The sequence below is a fragment of the Pleurodeles waltl genome, chromosome 2_1 (genome assembly GCF_031143425.1).
Source record: "Pleurodeles waltl isolate 20211129_DDA chromosome 2_1, aPleWal1.hap1.20221129, whole genome shotgun sequence".
Taxonomy (NCBI): domain Eukaryota; kingdom Metazoa; phylum Chordata; class Amphibia; order Caudata; family Salamandridae; genus Pleurodeles; species Pleurodeles waltl.
The window spans coordinates 767,895,012-767,909,665 of NC_090438.1; the positions used below are offsets into that span (position 1 = coordinate 767,895,012).

The 14,654-nt window shown below is 43.5% G+C and overlaps 1 protein-coding gene across 3 annotated transcripts in view; it reads right to left on the reverse strand.

Annotated features, from left to right (window-relative positions):
• The window catches only part of MYLK4 (myosin light chain kinase family member 4), a 608,560-nt gene that overhangs the window by 124,815 nt on the left and 469,091 nt on the right, over nucleotides 1-14,654 (reverse strand). For all 3 annotated transcript variants that reach the window (XM_069217896.1, XM_069217880.1, XM_069217890.1), the window contains exon 4: nucleotides 7,367-7,701. In XM_069217896.1, the coding sequence (XP_069073997.1) occupies nucleotides 7,367-7,701 (335 nt within the window). The remainder of the gene's footprint in view (nucleotides 1-7,366; nucleotides 7,702-14,654) is intronic.

The following is a 14,654-nucleotide window of genomic DNA, read 5'->3' on the forward strand; positions in this document are numbered from 1 at the left end:
GAAAATGCCTCCTTGGCATAGTTACCCCCTGACTTTTTGCCTTTGCTGATGCTAAGTTTTGATTTGAAAGTGTGCTGAGGCCTGCTAACCAGGCCCCAGCACCAGTGTTCTTTCCCTAACCTGTACTTTTGTTTCCACAATTGGCACACCCTGGCATCCAGGTAAGTCCCTTGTAACTGGTACCCCTGGTACCAAGGGCCCTGATGCCAGGGAAGGTCTCTAAGGGCTGCAGCATGTCTTATGCCACCCTGGGGACCCCTCACTCAGCACAGACACACTGCTTGCCAGCTTGTGTGTGCTAGTGGGGATAAAATGACTAAGTCGACATGGCACTCCCCTCAGGGTGCCATGCCAACCTCACACTGCCTATGAAGTATAGATAAGTCACCCCTCTAGCAGGCCTTACAGCCCTAAGGCGGGGTGCACTATACCATAGGTGAAGGAATAAGTGCATGAGCACTATGCCCCTACAGTGTCTAAGCAAAACCTTAGACATTGTAAGTGCAGGGTAGCCATGGTCTGGGAATCTGTCATGCACGAACTCCACAGCACCATAATGGCTACACTGAAAACTGTGAAGTTTGGTATCAAACTTCTCAGCACAATAAATGCACACTGATGCCAGTGTACATTTTATTGCAACATACACCCCAGAGGGCACCTTAGAGGTGCCCCCTGAAACCATAACCAACTACCCGTGTAGGCTGACTGGTTTTAGCAGCCTGACACACTCCAGACATGTTGCTGGCCACATGGGGAGAGTACCTTTGTCACTCTGTGGCTAGTAACAAAGCCTGTACTGGGTGGAGGTGCTTCACACCTCCCCCTGCAGGAACTGTAACACCTGGCGGTGAGCCTCAAAGGCTCACCCCCTTTGTTACAGCACCCCAGGGCACTCCAGCTAGTGGAGTTGCCCGCCCCCTCCGGCCACGGCCCCACTTTTGGCGGTAAGGCCGGAGGAGATAATGAGAAAAACAAGGAGGAGTCACTGGCCAGTCAGGACAGCCTCTAAGGTGTCCTGAGCTGAGGTGACTCTAACTTTTAGAAATCCTCCATCTTGCAGATGGAGGATTCCCCCAATAGGATTAGGGATGTGCCCCCCTCCCCTCAGGGAGGAGGCACAAAGAGGGTGTAGCCACCCTCAGGGCTAGTAGCCATTGGCTACTAACCCCCCAGACCTAAACACACCCCTAAATTCAGTATTTAGGGGCTCCCCAGAACCAAGGAACTCAGATTCCTGCAACCTAAGAAGAAGAGGACTGCTAAGCTGAAAAACCCTGCAGAGAAGACGGAGACACCAACTGCTTTGGCCCCAGCTCTACCGGCCTGTCTCCCCCCTTCTAAAGACACTGCTCCAGTGACGCTTTCCCCAGCGACCAGCAACCTCTGGAGCCTCAGAGGACTGCCCTGCATCTAGAAGGACCAAGAACTCCTGAGGACAGCGGCTCTGTTCACCAAAGACTGCAACTTTGCAACAAAGAAGCAACTTTGAAACAACACGCGTTTCCTGCCGGAAGCGTGAGACTTGGCACTCTGCACCCGTCGCCCCCGGCTCGACTTGTGGAGAACAATCACTTCAGGGATGATTCCCCGGTGACTGCGAGACCGTGAGTAGCCAGAGTTGACCCCCCTGAACCCCCACAGTGACGCCTGCAGAGGGAATCCCGAGGCTCCCCCTGACCGCGACTGCCTGCTTCTAAGAACCTGAAGCCTGGTAGGGACACTGCACCCGCAGCCCCCAGGACCTGAAGGATCCGACCTCCAGTGCAGGAGCGACCCCCAGGTGGCCCTCTCCCTTGCCCAGGTGGTGGCTACCCCGAGGAGCCCCCCCTTGCCTGCCTGCATCGCTGAAGAGACCCCTTGGTCTCCCATTGATTTCTATTACAAACCCGACGCTTGTTTGCACACTGCACCCGGCCGCCCCCGTGCCGCTGAGGGTGTACTTTCTGTGTGGACTTGTGTCCCCCCCCGGTGCCCTACAAAACCCCCCTGGTCTACCCTCCGAAGACGCGGGTACTTACCTGCTGGCAGACTGGAACCGGGGCGCCCCCTTCTCCATTGAAGCCTATGCGTTTTGGGCACTACTTTGACCTCTGCACCTGACCGGCCCTGAGCTGCTGGTGTGGTAACTTTGGGGTTGCTCTGAACCCCCAACGGTGTGCTACCTTGGACCCAAACTTGAACCCCGTAGGTGGTTTACTTACCTGCAAAAACTAACAAACTCTTACTCCCCCCAGGAACTGTTGAAAATTGCACAGTGTCTAGTTTTAAAATAGCTATATGTCATTTATGTGAAAACTGTATATGCTATTTTGCTAATTCAAAGTTCCTAAAGTACCTACCTGCAATACCTTTCATTTGAAGTATTACATGTAAATCTTGAACCTGTGGTTCTTAAAATAAACTAAGAAAATATATTTTTCTATACAAAAACCTATTGGCCTGGAATTGTCTCTGAGTGTGTGTTCCTCATTTATTGCCTGTGTGTGTACAACAAATGCTTAACACTACTCCTTTGATAAGCCTACTGCTCGACCACACTACCACAAAATAGAGCATTAGAATTATCTCTTTTTGCCACTATCTTACCTCTAAGGGGAACCCTTGGACTCTGTGCATACTATTCCTTACTTTGAAATAGTGCATACAGAGCCAACTTCCTACACTGATGCTCTCTCGGGGATCTTTCTCACCCAGACCTGAATAGGGCTACAGTCATTGTAATATCCAAAGCAGGACTGCCTGCTGATCAGTGTTCATCCTATTGACTGATCAACAGAGAAGCCGTCACGGCCTGGGTTTTGCCTGACTGGAGACCAGATATGGGTTGGTCCACTTCATCGGCCATTAGGGGAAGATGTACCAGGGCCAGGGAAAGCAGAACTAAAGGTAAAGGTATGTCTTGCAGGAGGGGACTCTCAGCCTCACACCAGAGGCAGGGTTGGAGCAGATAGATGGAGGGCACCTGATAGGTCTCTGACGGTTGACACAATCCTATTCTGGATCAATGTGGCCTCAGCTTCAGCACTATGGGTGTAGAGTAAACCTACCCTACGGGGGCTCCTCGAGTGATATGTGTGGCACAAAGAACAAAACAACAAGCATCATTAGCAGATTGGTTCAAATGAACTAGGATGCTAGTTGGCAGCAGCACAGTCAAAGTTATGTCAGGTTTCCCTGGAAGAGGCGAAACAGGGCTGGAAGGCATCAATCCAGCATGTTTATGAATGTGGAGATAAATCCTGAAAGCTACTATACTGGCTAGTGGTGGTGTTTCATCTCCTTTTACGAAGTTTTATGTTTGGGTTCTGCTTCTTTTGAAGTGTAAACTTCTCTTTTCTTCTTCCTCCCTGAAAGGATGTCTGTCACAGCAGGGAAGACTGCAAAGCTGATTGACCCACAATACAAATCATTTGACTGACCAACGTTCACATCTGGATGTCAGCCACAGTCATATGTGCATGAAAAGGTTAATCCTGTGCTCCAAGCCCAACTCATAATGATTCTCTTATTGGCTGCATCTCCTTTCTGAAATGTGTCCAGGCCCCTTCCTTTTGGTCTATCACTGAATCTAAAGCAAACTTTAGAAGTAAAAAAGGGGGAGTCTATTCCTCCTTTCCTCCATTGTGTTCCACTGAGCTCACAGGAATGCAACAATAGAGGAATCTGTCTGGGGATATCGCTCTATTCCTAAAGTCTTCACCTTGCAGGCCTGGGTTTCACACAATGGAAGCCAAGGTCCTCCATGCACACTTGCACTCAGTGTACATTCACAGGACACCTATTAACCAGCACTGTTATCTCCATGCATTGTGCCAACAGAGAAGTCACAGAATGGTTTAAGCAAGAAAATGCACACTTTCCAAAAGTGGCATTTTCAAACATACAATCTTAATACCAACTTTACTAAAAGATGTATTTTTAAATTATGAGCTCAGAGACCCCAAACTCCACATGTCTATCTGCTCCCAAACGGAATCTACGCTGTAATCATTTTTAAAGGTAGCCCCCATGTTAACCTATGAAACAGATAGGACTTGCAACAATGAAAACCGAATTAAGTAGTATTTCACTGTTAGGACATATAAAACACATTAGTATATGTCCTACCTTAAACATACACAGTACCCTGCCCATGGGGCTACCTAGGGCCTACCTTAGGGGTGTCTTACATGTAAGAAATGGGAAGGTTTAGGCCTGGCAAGTGGGTACACTTGCCAAGTCGAATTGGCAGTTAAAAACTGCACACACAGACACTGCAGTGGCAGGTCCGAGGCATGATTACACGTCTACTAATGTGGGTGGCAAAACCGGTGCTGCAGGCCCACTATTAGCATTTGATTTCAATGCCCTGGGCACCTCTAGTGAACTTTACTAGGGACTTACTAGTAAAACAAATATGCCATTCATGGATAAACCAATCAACAATACAATTTACACAGAGAGCATATGCACTGTAGCACTGGTTAGCAGTGGTAAAGTGCTCAGAGTTCAAAAGCCAACAACAAGAGGTCAGAACAAATAGAAGGCAGGAGTCAAAAAGATTGGGGATGACCCTGCATAAGGAAAAAAAGTCCAACAACATCCCTTGCACACTAAAAACAATTTCTTGAGTGAGATAAAAAAAAATCGAGGTAAGGGTCCCTCAAGGATGAGAAATAGCTCCAGGAGGTGTATCTGGAGGTGCAAAAGGAAAGGAACTGATGTCACTGTACAGAAGTAACGTCTATATAGACTTCATATGTCACTTCCAGAGTGGAACAGCATCAGTGGTGAGCCACATGGCACCATCAAATGGTCCGTAGAGGTACTATGGAGAAGTTTTCGGATCCAGTCTGATGCCTGGGGAATGTTCAAATAGTGAGGAATCATTTATTTGGTTCACACAAATATGCTAGTGCAACTCATGATTCGGATTAGTTCATTAAAAGCTGGATATGTGACATTTCCCCTTTCACTCATTTCATTGTTATTTTCTTCCATGAGTTGCTAGAGCAGCAGAGGAGGTATTGGTCTCACGCTCATTTTAAGGAACTTTGGGGTCCCGGGCAGGACGTATTTTCATGCACCCTTTTCGAGCCACCTTTGTTACCTATTTTCACTTAATGCAAGCAGTCATTATGCCTAATATTGAATTATATATTAAACTTTCCGGAAAGGGGAAGGTAAGTTTGAGATAGAGGGATTGGAAATGCACAGAGATGTTGAGAAGAGGGAGATAGTTACAAACAAGTAGTGTGACTAGTTCTGCTAAAAGGCGTATTATTACCTTCTTCGATTCATTGAAGGTTTTTCTTCTTTCTTGTTCTGTGTTTTTGAGCTTTAAGTAACTACTTATACCATCTCATTAAATTCTTCAATGTGCCCTGGTGTAAGGTGTCTTAAATATATAAATTGAATGCAGAGAACAGTGACTGTTAATTCAGTGGTTCATTTTGTGTTAGAAATTGCTCAAAGTGTTAGATGAGCACCATTTCAACTATAATTAAGACAAATAACTTTCCCTCCTGCATTGCACTGTTTTAGGAAATCCCTAAATTAGATGAAATAGGAAAACTGTACACATAATTTTACAACTTAACCCATTCAAATTCCAAGTGGTTTCCTTGATTCCTGTCATCCTTTCTGAAAATAATCCTTAGGAGGATGACTACTACTACCACACACGTTTTATAAAACAATCTTTAATGACCAGCTTGAAGTTCTTTCAGACCCCAATTTGGAATGCACTGAATTTTTATAATGAACCAAAGGGCATCTCCAATGCTTCACATTTGGGAAAACCTCCTCAATTGACCTGGAATATCCACTTGGGCATTACTGCTCCAAATGGCTGTTGCTCATCCAGGCAGGAGAAGTCACTAGTGCAAAAGAGAGGAAGAGAGAAAACAGCCAAAGGCTCCTGACAGCACCAAAATAGAAGTGTGTGCTTTAGAAATTGAATTGAACTAACTAAATGCATGTTTGCATAGATTCTATTTACTATAGATATATTGTTAAATACCCTCACTTCCATGTATTTGGGATGTGATAGATTACTGAGCAAATCTTTTAGAATTTACAAATTAATATGACATTAATATGGCTCAATATGCAGAGGACTTTGGAAGAACATATATTCTGTGACTTTTTGACTAGTGGAGCCCTCTACCCTCCGCAAGAGTTACTGACTTACACAACTTCCATTGTTGTCAATATTTGGAGATGTTAAATTCTCTTCACAGTGAGACTGAATTGTCTTCAGGTAATCTGAGAGTCTCTGAGGTAGAAATTAGGAAGGCTCTTAATTCACCAATTTCTACAACTATTTACTAATAGGATACACCTATACATTTAGAATCCATATTTAATCATAGGTTTGGGAGAGTTATGATTTTGGCAGACATTCTGGATGGTAAGCTTTTAAAGTCCCTTGAGGAGTTACAAAAAGATGGCTGTAGAGAGCCTACAGATTTGGGAAAACAATAGATTTGAAGGAATTTTCTTTAGGGCAAGAGGAATGTATACAAAATGTGACAATGATTTAACATACAGGGAAATATGGCTTAGTTTGATACAATATTCTAAATGAGGAGAGAAAATATAAATAAAATGATAATGTTTGCAACATAAAGAATTGAATCAGCTATCAGCTGGTGAATTTATAGTGATGGCTGACTTGCTAAGATTGCTAAATGAGTTGATGTACCAAGCAATTCTGATTGAAAAAGTGTTGCAAGAGTGCTATTTTTGTTTTTTTACATCGGAGCTATTTTTGAACAGGTGCTGGTGAGAAAACGCATGGTTTTCCAATTTTTTCATGCATTAAGCTATTCATTTTTTTGCTTTCTGAAACCAGCTCACATTTGCAGAGAAGGTGCATCACACATAATGCTCTCTTGGCTGTAGAGTGGTGCTTTCTGAAGTCGCAACAATCACTGTCTTTTCGGCAAAGATCTCTAAATATGGCAGTCAGTCCTTCAGCAGGAGAGCAGCAGCTCTAGTCTACACTGACTTACCAGGCCAGCAGGCTGCCACCAGACTTTAAATATGCTCCATAGTCATCTGTTCAGTGAGGAGGTATAGACAGATATACACCAGATTATCTGTATTTAATAAGCATTTAGTCTAAATTATTGTTAGTATAATCGGCCCAAGCAAACGGGTCAGGCTTCATCCATTGCTTTCATGAAACAAATTGTCAGTATTCAAGCAGCAGTTAGTCTAAATTATTGCTAGCAAAATGGGCCTAAGCAAACAAGCCAGGCTTCCTCCATTGCTTTAACACTTGGAGGCCACAGCACAACATGTTACAATATGAGATACAGTGATACATTAATTACTGTATCAATCTGTAAATATGAGATTGATGCAATATTTTTCTTACCAATTAAGAGCCGTGTATCTGTATCTTCTGTGGGCAGATCCTCCTGCTGGACTTCAGTGACATCATCTTCTTGGGACTCTTCCACAGGAATACTTACAGTCTGGTTTAGTTCTGTAACCTTTTCTGTGCTGGAGTCTGCTCCAGTAGGTTCTAAATCAACCCTACTCTTTTTGGTATCGTCTTTGATTGGATCTTCCTCTGTAACCCGACGCTTGCTGCTGCCAGCACTACTGTGTTCCAGCAGGCAGCCTTGTTCGGGAGATTGTGTCAAATCCTTGTCCTCATTCTTATCGACTATCAACAACATTCCTGGTTCCTGGTCACTGTCCTCATACCTGCAAAAGACACATGTTTGTTCCATATAGCTTAAGAATGAATTCAAAGAAGGCGACCAGAACAAAAAAATAATGGCAAGAGCTAAGAAAATGGTATCATTCTGGCTCATGGTATGCACACTGAAGACCTGATTCACAAACATAAACTTACACTTCTGTGTAGAGTTATGTTTTTTTTTAGTATTCACAAACTATAAGTTAATAGTAAGTTTATGACTGCAGATACTCCACGGTTATGGCCAAGAACTCACACATAAACAGATGAAACCTGTCCTATATTTTATGTGCAGAGCTCTCTGCCCCAAATGCGCAGTCTCCGCAGTCGTACACTTACTATCAACTTGTAGTTAGCGAATGCCAAAAAAGTTACCATATACAAAAGTGTAAGTTTACCTTTGTGAATGAGGTCCTTCATCCCTTTGATGAAGATAGAAAGACAGTGAAGAACATATTTTTAAAACTAAGATTAGGGCAAAAATACTTTCAACACTTGCAGACTTAAAAGGCGTCATCAAGAAATTTCCAATTGGGCACTACAACTTCTTTTTCATCTGAATGCAGGCTTTATTTAAAATAGGTACTCTTATTTTACCGCAAACACACTGGTGTAACTGTAGCCCATTTTGTTCACAACCCTGGAATATTATGAACTAGTTTTTCACTGTGATCATGCAAAAAGCATTATCAATACCCATTAAGTTGCTTTCTTAATAAGTCAACACCCGAATAAGATCTGACATAATTATGTATTGTAATTATAACTAGCGCTGGGTGAAAATTTTGTTATGCTAGCAAAATCTTGTATGTATTAAGTTCCCGAAATTACATTATTATGCCACATTCATCAAATTAACAAAGAGGCCATTGCATCCCTACGGTGTGGGGGGTTTTGGGAATGAGCTCCAGGAAGCCCACTCAGCACAGTACTCTGGCCTGAGAGCTCCTGCATGAGTTCGGAGGGGGGGTGAGTGGTCCCACTGGGGGGGTCCCTCCCTGTCCTGTGCGGGGCGGGGCGGTTTCTTCCCTAGGGCTTTGGGGCTCCGCCCACCCTATCAAGATGCCCCTGGAGTGTGATTGCAATAAGCAAGTATTGGCATTCACATTTCTTTCAGAGTGTTATGTAACTCCAGATACTCCAAATACTTAGTATTCTAAAAGAATTGTGGCAGCCTTACGCCAGTGTCTTGGATTGCTGCCTGCCTCATGGATGACGCTCATACACAGACTTGAGACAGGCAGATGAGTTTCTTATGGTAAATGCGCTAATGCGCATGTGTTAAATTCTGTTGGTGAGGCAAAGATAGTGAAGGTAAATACGTGCTGACCTGGTGCTAGCCATGTCAGATAACTTTACAGGTGGTGACTGCCTACTAATGACACAAGGTAGCGTCAAGTTTTGAAGCAGACCCAGGCGTGTAGCGTATCGGCCCTGAACTTCCTGGGGCTGCATGTCATTCACCTTCAAAGCTGTTACGATAATCACTCCCTTTTCCAAAACATCATTGGGTGGGGTGTGGTCAGCAAGCATAAGTGACCCCACCTTGTGACAAGTCAAGAAAGGGAGAAGGTACTTTTTATTTATTTTCTTAAGCAGCTAAAGCGACGTTACTACAATAAACACAGCACAGTGTGTTCAAGACAATGTGCTGTGACTACTGTAGTACCACAGTATTTTCTGAAAACTAGTCTGGCATCATGCAGACAATACTTTTGAAGTACTGGGGTATCGGGCATGCCTGCGTTCACATGCAGTCTTGCATCCGGCGCAGGAGAGAGGTACAGATGAGTAAGTTGGAGCAGGGAGGCTTGCTGAAAACTTGGCTGTGTATATATTGGCTTATGTCCCCATCAGTGGCATTGTGGATGAGGCTCCATCTTGTCATTGACAGATGCCCATTTACTGGCTGATTTGTACAAAACAGAAAACCTTTACACTGTAAGTGAGTTAAAAAATACCAGTTTTATGAAAACCTATTGTGTTTGATTTAATACAATATAATGGTGGTATGTAATAATAAGAGTTTACATGACTATGTTTTGCCTCTTAGATCACCGCTAATGGTTCATGTTTTAAAACTATCACTTTTAATAGGTACTTTTCTGTGCAGTGCTATAATATGACGTATAAATGTCAAAGCTTCCATGAGTTAAAGAAATAGTTGTTTAAATTTTCAAGAAACTTTATATTTATCATATTTTATGTGATGTTTGTTGTTTGATTTACTTGCACACATTTCCAGGGCTCGGCTCATACATGAGATTCACCCATGGGTGAAGGAAATAAGAAATTAGTTACTTAGGGGGTCATTACAACCCTCGCGGACGGTGTTAAAGTGGCGGTAAGACCGCCAACAGGCTCGCAGTCTTTTTTTTTGTATTATGACCATGGCGGTTACCGCCATGGTCATCCGCCGCTTCCCCGTTCCGCCCGCCAGGGCGGAGATGACCGCTGGGCTGGAGACCTGGGTCTCCAGCCCGGCGGCCGTGACAATACCGCTGCCGGTATTGTGACCCGGCTTACCGCCGTGGATTTCCAGTGGTAGGAACTGCCATGAAATCCATGGCGGTAAGCACAATCAGTGCCAGGGAATTCCTTCCCTGGCACTGATAGGGGTCTCCCCCACCCCCCACACCCACCCTGACTCCCTCCCCTACACCCCCCACCACCCCTGCCACCCCCCAAAGGTGGCAGGGCCCCCCTCCCCACCCGACCCCGACATTACCTTACACACACACACCCGACACGCACGCAGGCACCACCAACACACACACACGCACACACCCCGACATACATGCCAACATCCACACACACACTCAGACACGTACACCCACATTCACACATTCACGCACACATCCACACAGACATACATACAGACAGACACGCACACATTTCCGAAACACGCAACACCCCCGCAAGCATACACGCACTCACACACCCCCCCTACATACACAGACGCACACCCCCATGCACCCACACAACACACAACACCCCCCACCCCCCTCCTCTAACGGACGATTGACTTACCTGTTCCGTCGATCCGCCGGGAGGGGACGGGAGACATGGGGGCAGCTCCGCCAACACCATACCGCCAACAGAACACCGCCGCGCAGAATCACAGGATGTGATTAGCTCGGCGGTGTTCTGTTGGCGTGGCGGTGGAGGTGGAGCAACCTCCACTTCCCCGCCGCCCGCAAGTATGGCTGTTGGCGGCTCTCCCTCGGAAAAACGACGGAGGGCAGCCAACGGTCATAATACGCCGAGCGGCAAACCGCCACTATTGACGGTCTTCCGCACGGCGGTCCCTCGGCGGTCTTCTTAAAAGATCGCCGAGGTTGTAATGACCACCTTAATGTTTACAAATATATAGCACAGCTCTGAAAGGCAGGATGTAACCAATCGGTGCGGGAGTCTTGAGAGAGCTGGTAACAGGCAGGATAGATAGACTTGATTTTCCTGAACTGCACTTAAAATTAATTCACCCCGGGACAAGAAAATAATAAATTAGTTGCCCAAGAACATGCAGTGCATGCGAGTGACAGTCTGGGTTACAGCTCCGTTTGTTTGGTGCCCAGTTGGAAATTTAGCAATTATGTGTTTCCCTCTGAGAAGGTTGAAGCACTGCACCGTCAAAGTAAGTAGTTCCTTTCATTCTGGGGCATTTATTTGTTGGAAACCACAGTTATTCCAATTCATAGCACTGGTATTGCGTGCATTTTTGTGCCATGAGATATGTCAGGAAACAACAGAAACCTGTTGATGAATATTGTGTTTTGCTTCCAAAAGAAGTGGCATGCAATTTGTGTTTTATATCCAATAGCATGCATTGCTGCCTTGATATCTATAAACTAGTTTCTATCTCTACGTTTGACAATATCTGCAAGTGTTGAGCAATTTGTTAATTCCCAAGTATTCTCCTCGATTTGTGACATAAGTTGGTGTTTTTAGCATCACATAACACAGTCACTAATGCTCATACTGTATACTGTCAAAACTTGGCAAGGAGTATTTTTAATTTTCTTAGCATAGTTGTTTAAGCAAATACAATTGTTAACACTCTTCTTGCTTTTGACTGGAATTTCCTTAGTATTAATCCTCATAGGAAGTGTGGCAGTCAGATCAAAAACTCCATTAGACTGTTCTCCTGTGACTGAACCTGCCACAAAATTACCCAGCCTCTCAAAAAACTTCCAAGAATTTCCATAGCACCAATACCTACCCAACCCACAGATAACCAGTCCTAAATTTCTTCTTCACATACTGCTCTCAATAGGTCCAACATAAGAAGTGCACCTGTTAACCAGTCCTATTTCTTCAGATAAAGATGTAAAAGTGATGGGATATCTAGTTACACTTTATTATAATTCAGGGTGTGCAACCATTAATTACAAATTACAAATCTTGAATATAAGCCCGCTTTAGTTTATAAAGTTTCCTGGTATTCCTACATGTACAGCCTGACATAATTAGCCCAGCACATTACTAGCAATGCGAGAGGTCCTGAAAAGTGGCTCCACAAGGTAAGGTACCAATAATGACTTGTTAGAACTACAGCAGTCCTTCTGCAAAAGGCTGGTTTTATCACAATCAAGCAATGGTAGCTTCACAGGAAGGTTGAAAAGATGAGCATTTTGTGGCAGTAAAAAGGCAGGTTAGATGTACAGATTGAAATTCAGACTCTGGCCACAATTGCATGTTTGGTGCATTTTTCCATGTGCAGGTGCACATTTATTCCATGGTCCTGTTATTTATGTAGATACTTCTGCATTTATTTGTGACACCCACCTGATCATCTGTGGTAAGAGCCATGGGAGTGGCAGAAGTAAATCCACACCCTCACTGAGTCTTAAACACAGGAGAGGATGTTTGCACCAAAATACACCGATTTTTTAAAACATTTCCCCCCATCCCACCTCATAAACGAAGGGCTTGCTCACAAAAATTAATGGATTACTCTTACGCTCCACCACTTTCAAATTCCACGAGCCCCAACGGGTGCAGGGGGGCACCCTCAAGTTTCATTACACCACTGGGCACGTTGCATTATTTTAAGTCTGTTCAGGTAAAAATTCTATTGCGGCACAATGGGTTCAACACCGCTATGATTAGACAGAGCTATGTACTCTAACTAGAATTAGGCCAAAGTGAAATTTTTATAATTTCCGCCATTTCGTGTTATGCCTGTAATGTGAAATTCCCGAATTTACACCATAAGGTAATCTAACTAGAACTAGGCCAAGGTGGAATTTTTATCATTTCCGCCATTTCGTGTTATGCCTGTTGTGTGAAATTCCCGAAATTGCACCATCATGCCATTTCAGGTCATTTCAAAGCTTTTCAAATAAAAATCCTATCGTACATGTGAGCAATGAGACTGAACAGAACATGGTTGTCTGATATTTACAGCACTTGTATGTTTCACACTATATTATTATAATCCAAAAGGAGTGAGAGGCTTATTTACACACAAAAATATATTGCAAAATGCTGGGTTTGCATCTTGTGCAATTACGCATACTTTTTCTGAAATATCACACAATTTCACAAAATAAAATTATGTGAATTTCGCTCTCCCCCTAGTCAGAATATACATCCTGGTATAGTCAGCATATTATTCTTTCACTATACGGACATGGATCACAAATTTTATGTTGGGAGTAACCCTTCCTTAGTGTCTTTTTCCGTTGACTGACCACTCTGTTAAAGGAATCTGGAAAAAACGTATTCACATGTGATAGAAAACCAGTATTGTGGCTGCTGCAAGAGACACTAGACGTACACTAAAATAGATTTGTTTAAAAAAAATGAAATTAGAGAACTAGGAAGCGAATTGTGAATTCCAAATTATATGCGAACTTTAGTGGATCATGTGCAATAGTATCTAAAAGCCATACATCTGAGTTCTCACTGTTAAAATCTACATGTGATTTGGGCCTACTGAAAGTGAACAAACTTTGGGTGAGTGAAAGCACTTTGCTCGACTTGAAGCTCTATGTAGACTCAATATAGATGATCTGAATTGACTACAGAAATGCAGTCAACCCATTTTGTGTGTTTGATGAAAGTCTTTCTGCTGTCCCACTCCAGGTAAGATTTTAACTCAACCCTTCCTAGTACAATTGATACTTCTAGCAAGCACAGAATGGCTTATCACCAATCGATCTAATCCCAGAGTTTTCTTGCTTGGTAGGTGAAAGAACTGCTGCCATTCCACCTTACCAGACCTAATTTATAGAGGAGATTCTGTGGAATCTAGTAGATTTTATCAAAGGTAGCTCCTGTGTGATAATGCTTATATTTTTAGGTTAAGAATGTAAACCAGATATTATGGTAGGCCAGATGGACAATGGATGGAAAAAAAAGCGAATTATCTGGTGACATAGGCTAGACGCCAGACATAAATCAATGTCTAGACATACTATCAATGAATGAGACTGTGATACATCAGGAGACGGAGAGAGTTTTAAGTTTTAACTTTGACAGAAAGGATTTAATTCAGTCTCAGAGAATGATTTGGAATATGAGTTCCTATGGCTGGTGGTGAAGGGAATTGTGGTTGAAAAAGCTGAAAGCTTCCAATACGTGTAGTATGATGTAGGCACTTATCCACCACTGTCCAAGTTCACTCACTACTCATTAGACATGGAGAGTAACACTTAGCTCATCTTGCTGTACAGATGCCTTTCTGAACATAGTTTACTATTTTTGTAACTTTTACAAAAATGTTATTTTTAGTGATAAAATTAATTTTACAGGTAAGGTTATAACTGCAGCTGCTTGTGATCTTGACATATTTCATGATTCACCATACTGAGTAATTCAAGTTGATACACTGGTTCTCTGAATTATTTTCAATGACTCTTTCACAAGTCATTTCATTTATAATTTGGCTGGACTTGTGTATACAGGGAAGGAGCCCCCAGAACCTCTTCAGGGCTCTCCATTTTCAATTTCT